This window comes from Diospyros lotus, chromosome 13 (genome assembly GCF_014633365.1).
Source record: "Diospyros lotus cultivar Yz01 chromosome 13, ASM1463336v1, whole genome shotgun sequence".
Taxonomy (NCBI): Eukaryota; Viridiplantae; Streptophyta; class Magnoliopsida; order Ericales; family Ebenaceae; genus Diospyros; species Diospyros lotus.
Window position 1 is genome coordinate 34,633,398 of NC_068350.1, and position 7,360 is coordinate 34,640,757.

At 42.9% G+C, this 7,360-nt stretch overlaps 2 protein-coding genes across 2 annotated transcripts; both read right to left on the reverse strand.

The window, feature by feature from the left end:
* Nucleotides 1–326: 326 nt before the first annotated feature.
* LOC127788206 (uncharacterized) lies at nt 327–797 on the reverse strand. Its single transcript, XM_052316317.1, has one exon. The coding sequence runs from the start codon at nt 795–797 to the stop codon at nt 327–329; it is 471 nt and encodes a 156-aa protein (XP_052172277.1).
* A 159-nt stretch (nt 798–956) lies between these two features.
* LOC127788207 (uncharacterized) lies at nt 957–3,679 on the reverse strand. The gene is made up of 5 exons (XM_052316318.1): nt 3,470–3,679; nt 2,812–3,358; nt 1,868–2,365; nt 1,260–1,465; nt 957–1,178 (listed from the first exon to the last, which is right to left on the reverse strand). Exons 1-5 carry the CDS (start codon nt 3,677–3,679, stop codon nt 957–959), a joined length of 1,683 nt encoding a protein of 560 aa, XP_052172278.1.
* Between the last annotated feature and the right edge of the window lie 3,681 nt (nt 3,680–7,360).

Genomic DNA, 7,360 nt, shown 5'->3' on the forward strand with positions numbered 1-7,360 from the left:
TCTCGGATCCCTATCGGATACTATACTTACTGGAGTTCCATGCAATCTAATTATCTATTTTATATACAATTGTGCTAACTTGCTGACTGGTTGCCCTACTTTCATGGGCAGAAAATGAGCAGACTTTGTTAGCCTATCCACTATTACCCATATTGCATCATTTCCCATAGGTCCTCTTGGCAATCCCGTAACAAAATCCATAGCGATATGCTCCCACTTCCATTCGGGAATATCTAGGGGTTGCAGCTTCCCAGCAGGCTTTTGATGTTCGATCTTTATCCTTTGACAGGTGTCACATCGACTCACGTGACGAGCTATGTCTTTCTTCATTCCGGCCACCAGTACAAATTTCTCAAGTCCCTGTACATTTTGGTAGCACCAGGGTGGATAGCATATTTGGCTCGGTGCGCCTCTCCCAGAATGGTTTGCCTCAATTCCTTGACCCTGGGCACATATATTCGGTCCATGAACCGTAATATACCATTAGAAAAACTGAAGTTAGGGTTTTTGACCCTTCCCCGGTCATCTACGCACAACTTCACCCTCGTGTCTTCCAGAGTAGCTTGTCGGATTTGTTCCACCAGATGGGAATGAACCACTAGGCCAGCGACGTAGACGGACGTTCTTTTAGGAATCGTGCCCACTGACAAATGGCTAAAAGCCTCCACCAGTCCCCACTCCCGGGCCATCAAATTAGCGATCAGAGCAGGCCTTTTCCTGCTTAATGCATCAGCCACAACATTTGCCTTCCCGGGGTGGTACTGGATCGTACAATCGTAATCCTTCAAGAATTCCATCCATCGCCTTTGCCTCATATTCAAATCCCTCTGTGAAAATAAATACTGCAAGCTCTTATGATCTGTGAAGATCTCAAACTTTTCCCCATACAAATAGTGTCGCCAAAGTTTCAAGGCAAACACGACTGCAGCCAACTCCAAATCATGGGTAGGATAGTGCTACTCGTGATTTTTCAATTGCCGAGACCCATATGCCACCACCCTTTCGTTCTGCATGAGTACACACCCCAAGCCAGTTTTTGAGGCATCAGTATAAACCACGAATCCTCTTGTCCCATATGGCATGGCTAAAACAGGTGCAGAGGTTAGTCTCTTTTTGAGTTCATTAAAACTATGCTCGCACACCATATTCCATTCAAACTTGACTCCTTTTCTCATTAACTGGTTAAGTGGTAAAGCAATATGAGAAAATCCCTCAACATATTTTCTATAATAACCCGCCAGCCCCAAAAAACTACGTACCTCAGTTACGGTCTTAGGTTGCTCCCAATTTCTTATTGTCTCAACTTTTGAAGGATCCACCGCTATTCCTTCCTCTGATATGACATGGCCCAGAAAAGCTATTTGGGTTAGCCAAAACTCACATTTAGAAAATTTGGCATATAGTCGATGCTCCCGCAACGTCTTTAGGACTGTTTCCAGGTGTTGCTCATGTTCCTCCCTGCTAGCTGAATATATTAGAATATCATCAATAAACACAATCACAAACTGGTCTAGGTATGGCCTAAATATCCTATTCATCAAGTCCATAAAGGTTGCTGGTATGTTAGTTAACCCAAATGGCATCACCAAATACTCATAGTGTCCATAATGAGATCTAAAGGCAGTTTTCAATACATCCTCCTTCTTGATCCGCAACTAGTAGTAGCCCGACCTCAAATCTATCTTCGAGAATACCCTAGCACCTTATAACTGGTCAAACAACTCATCAATTCTAGGGAATGGATACTTGTTTTTTATAGTAACCTTATTCAGTTGACGGTAATCTATGCACATCCTTAGACTCCCGTCTTTTTTCTTTACAAACAATATAGGTGCTCCCCAATGTGACATGCTAGGTTGGATAAAACCCTTGTCCAAAAGATCCTGCAGCTGACTTTTCAATTCTCTTAATTCAGCTGGCGCCATCCTATAAGGAGGTATTGATATAGGGTCTGTCCCTGGTAGGACATCTATGGCAAGCTCAATTTCTCGATAAGGGGGTAGTCCAGGTAAGTCTTCAGGAAACACATCAAGGAAGTCTCTTACTATGGCCACTTCCCCAAGCTCAACTTTTTTGTTATCCTCCTGTACACAAGCTAGGTAGCCATATGCTCCTTTCCCTAACATCTTAACAGCTTTAAGGGCTGTTATCCATTTGATTCTCCCACTCCCATCTTGCCCTCGAAACTTCTCCCAAGTTCCATCATCTGCTTGTAACTCAACTGTCTTTTCTTGACAGTTAATTTTTGCATTATATTTAGTCAAGAAATCCATTCCCAAGATTATGTCAAAATCCTGAATATCTAGGGACGTAAGTTCGACTGGAAACTCATTATTCCCCAATATGATCCGTCCATCCCCATAGCCTGTATATGTTTCTGCTTGTCTTCCAAAAGGGGTAGATACTATCATGGGACACCCTAGTTCTCCCAATTCCAATTTTAAACAACGTGCCAATGCATGCGATACAAATGAATGAGTAGACACTAGGTCTATCAATACTTACACCGGCGTATCAAGAAAGATCATTGTACCTTGTATTATTGACGGGTTGGCACTGGCATCTTCTCTCGTCAAATTGAACACGCGTCCCCGCTATGGCTCCATGCATCCTTTATTCGCCTCGAATTGAACAATACCTTTCTTTTGAGGGCAGTCGCGAGAGATATGACCAGGCTTCTGGCAAGTGAAACACCCGATCCCCTTTGGACAATCCTGAGCCACGTGGTCGGTTCCCCACAAGAATAACATCCCTGGGCTCCTGTCCTACAGGGCTTCCCTGGATGATATTTCTAACATTTCGGGCACGAACCTTTGGTCTTGAACTTCCTCCCTCGAGTCCCCAAGTCATGCTTTCTTCCTAACCTTCTGTCCTCGGGCCCACGAAATTCCGTTCCCAAAGTCTCCATTTGTCGAAAGTTGCTTTCTACCGTCAAAGCTTGCAGCACCACTTCTGCATAGGTGCGTGTCCCCAAGGAGCTTAAGGCTAGTTGAATTTTCCACTTCAGTCCTCCAAGGAACTTCTGCGCTTTGGCTTCCTCGTCCAGGTTGTATATAGGCATATACTTGATCAGCCTTGTGAAGTGATCCTCGTATTGGGCAACGGACATGTCCCCAGTTTGTTTTAGATTCATGAACTCCCGGCCTTTCTCAATTTTCTTACACAAAGGAAAGTATTTCGTATTAAAAAGTTCCTTAAACTGCACCCACGTAGTAACTGGCGTACCTTGACCTTCAGGACCTTGCAGGGTTCTCTGCATCATTTTCCACCACTGGTCAACTTCATCACGAAGCATGAATGTTGCACAACCAATCTTGTCCTCCACCTCACAGCCAATGAAGTCAAAGATCTTTTCGATCTACTCCAGCCAAAACTCACTTTCACAGGGATTAGTCCCTGCCTTTCCTCGAAAAACAGGCGGGTTCAACCGCTGGAACCTGTCGCTAACATTAGGATTTCGGGGAATAACCTGACCAGCTGGTTGTGTTCCTCGCATAAGGGTGACCATACTTTCCAAGACCCGTTCCATTTGATCCATCCGAATTCCTCCTCCTTGGTTCCCTTCTGGCAGTGGGTTACCTTGGGGCATCTCTGTCCCTTCCTCATGGTGGTCCTGCATCTCTTCCTCTCGAACGTTGTTTCCACGCCTAGGGTTCCTGGTTCGGTGAGTGTTTACCATCTGAAACCATTTATAATAAATTTCAAGGACAATTTATAAACATATTCTCCCAAAGATGTACACCCAGTTAATAGAATAAAGCATGCAACCAATCGTCCTAACCTTCTATATGACAATCACCCACCTATCCATACCCATATGAGGGGTCTTATAAAGCCATTGTCAAGCATGCAAATCCCTAAGTCTCAAATTCCATATTGTAACAACCTCTTAGGGATCTTGCTACATGCTCAGGGTCCTTAGATTTTCAATACATCCCCAAAATTCCTACAACATCAACAATTTACCAAGTCTGTTTGTCCAAAATCCTCAAGGCTCCTAATCCTTCACCTACAATCACTTGTTCACTTCACAAACCATTACTCAAGGCATCCTTATCAACATAATTCAGTTGGTCCTAGTTCATCAAATTCCTAAAGCAGCAATCAACAAATCTCCAAATGATAATGACCATCACATAACCATCACTTCTTCTTCTCTCTTTTTTTTGGAAAGTAACAATCACCAACTTCTAGGTACAATAACCACCAATTTCTAGGAAATAATAACCATCAAGTTCCATGAAGCAATAATTAGAACTTTATATGTTAAACCAAAATTGCCTCCCAAAATCCAATATGCTTCTTAGTTACGGCAATAAAGTGATTTAACCTACCGAACGACCAACTTACTCTTTCCTGCCTTAATCCACTTACTCATCGGGTTTAGGTGTCACTCCTTCGGGTTCCTTCTTCCTTATGTTTTACATGACCTGTCACCACAAACCATCAAGATTAGTACTACTATAACATCTTGTATATTACATCACCGCCTTTTATTTATACATACATAGTGGTTCATTCCCTTACCACGACCTACCTACCCTGCTATTCTAAGTATACATACATATGAGCCATATCCGCCACTATCGCTATTCTATGTGTATAAGCCATATCCGTCACTATTCTACTTCTCTTATATACATATCCAAAATTTACGTGAACCAAAAATTATCTTCCTACACCTCCAACTATCATCACTCCTCATCCTCGGACCTAGATGGGGGTGTCAGGGCACGTTCCTCGGGCTCTTGCATGGGTACCTCCACAAGCGCAGGCATAACCTGATCAGCTGCAGGCATGACGTGATTAGCCACGAGAGCCTCGACCTCACATAAGCAGTCCATGAAAGCTATGAAATCGGGGTGAACCTCATGGATGATGAGATGATTTCCAGCATCCTTCCACTCGGGGGTGAGTAGGGAAACTAAGTAGGCTACTTGGAGTCCTGCCAGATGTGGCACCACTATGCCCGGTGGAAGCTCCATGATGGTAGGTGACACAGCATCAAGAAAATCTCCTAAGGCATCTCCAAGGATCATATACACTCCCCCTAACTGCATGGTCCACCACCCCATGATAATGCGCTGGTTTTGATGTTCAACTACGTTGGGGTCCATTTCCTGTATTTAACCAAAAACATCCTCAAAGTCAACCATGTAAGAAAACTAAATCAAGTTATGTAAATCCAGCTCTGATACTAACTGTAACGCCCCACTTTTCTTTTTCCAAGGTACACATACAAAGATACATGATGACGCTAGCAACCACATGGTAATCAAAGGGCGTTTATGGAAGCCTTTGCCAATGGAAGCAAAGGATCGAACCTGAAAAAGCTTTATAAAAAACATAAGCTAGATATTTAAGGCTTCCACTATATGCTTTTAATACAAAAACCACCTGAAAAGCCATAATACAACTTGGAAATCTAGGGATCATTTAGGCTCCCTTTTACAACAAGTAAAACTCATACTAAGGTCACAGTACAACGCTTTGCAATCAAAACGTAAAGAGGCTAGCTATCTAAGAACCACTTTCTTTCCTTTCCTCTGACTTGATTCCAAGGCACCTGTCAGGACTAACCCACCTGGAACGTTGAATGTTCCAGGGGTATGAGACACCCAAGTTAGATAGTTATATCTAAGTGAGTGCAACAAGAAGAGATAGCATGAATGTAAATGAAATATGCAAGATGATATGAAACTGTATGTGTGGTAGTGACGCCGAGGTGTTGCAATCACCCCCGCTGATCAATCATGTTCTCACATCTCCATGACTTTTCACCAGTCTAACATGAGATCTTGACTTCAGCTAGCCACACACACCAAGTGATGCATGACAAAGAAAGAGAAAATGCTTGGTTTAAAGGAAAGTCATGCTTATGCAAGTAATCACCCTTATCCATGTGAAGACAAAATGTTCGGTATGTATTATAAAGATGTAAGAAGCACTCACCTTGCTGGTTCGGAAGCTCTAAGGTACTATTCACAGGGTTCGGAAAAGCTTTTATGCAAAAATAACATAACTTCAAAACTCAAACCTAAAATATTTTTATATGGGGACCTAGGGAAAAATTTAAGGACCAAGTATACAAAATTTGGAGCCAAGGGGGCCCCTCATGCGCCCTCACACACTGGGGGAAGGAGCCCCACGTGCTCCACTCGCGGCAGTCAGGTGGCGCGTGAACTGCACGCGCCGCCCCTCCAGCTTTGACGTCTTGAGGTTTTTCGGCCCGTTCTCCCTCGTCCAGACTCCGATTTGACTTCCATTTGAACTCACGCGACCCTTATTCAATTATCTATCGAACTATAGAAAGAAATTAGAATTGCCTTGCTAGCTTGATGCTGTTTAACTCCTTTTACGGTGGCGGTCCAACTTTTCCAACGAAGTGTTTTACCACTCTATTTTCGGGCAAAGTTTGTCCTCTCAACTCACCTCCTCTATTCCTCTTGATTAATGGTGAGAATTTCCCTTCCAAGGCCTTGGTATTTATAGGCATTTATGGTCAATCCAAGAGTGCCATGTGACACTTAGATAAGGTTGTAATCATCACTTTCGTAGGATTGCGCCAAGTGTCCCTTGAGATTTGAGCCATTTCTCCCCCTTGCGACATGTGTCCTTTTAAACATGTGCCACCACATGTTAATTTGATTTTTCAAGATTCCTCATGATTATGTCTCTTAACTAAGTTAGCTTACTTGGTTCCTTTAACTAACTAGTCACAAGATATTTTAACTTCTTACAAACAACTCTTTAACCCAAAAACTTCTTTGCACTTATATCCCTTGACCCCTATAACTCCTTAAACTTCTCCAAAATACTTTAGATGATGCCCCTTGTGATAGTTTCCATGATTTTTCAGAAAACCCTTCATTCGTTCCTCAGCTATTACCTCGGAACTTCACATGTATCCTTCGATTTCCAAGGGAATGTTTTATTTCTTTAACAATAATGCCTAGGAAAACTTTGGGTATTACAGTGATATACATTAAGAGATATGGGGGTCTGAGGGTTCATCATAGTAGCATGGCGCACCATTGCACCATATCACAGCTATGGGACAATCTATCTGGCTGCCACGTTCATACATAAGCCTACATACTATACATATAGATATATATATGTATATGCCTTGCATAGCCACCATGCTCATACATGTCGCCTATATACATACATACATATATATATATATACTTTTACACATAGAAAAAGAAACAGAGGGAGAGAGACAGAGAGCTCTCAATGAGGGCCATCTCTTCGAGAGAAGCCGGAGAGGAGCCTTTCGGGAAGAAGCCTTCTCGAGATAAGGCTTCGAGCCTCTTTGAGAGAAAACTGGCGGAGAGAGGCCCACGCCGAGGGGAGC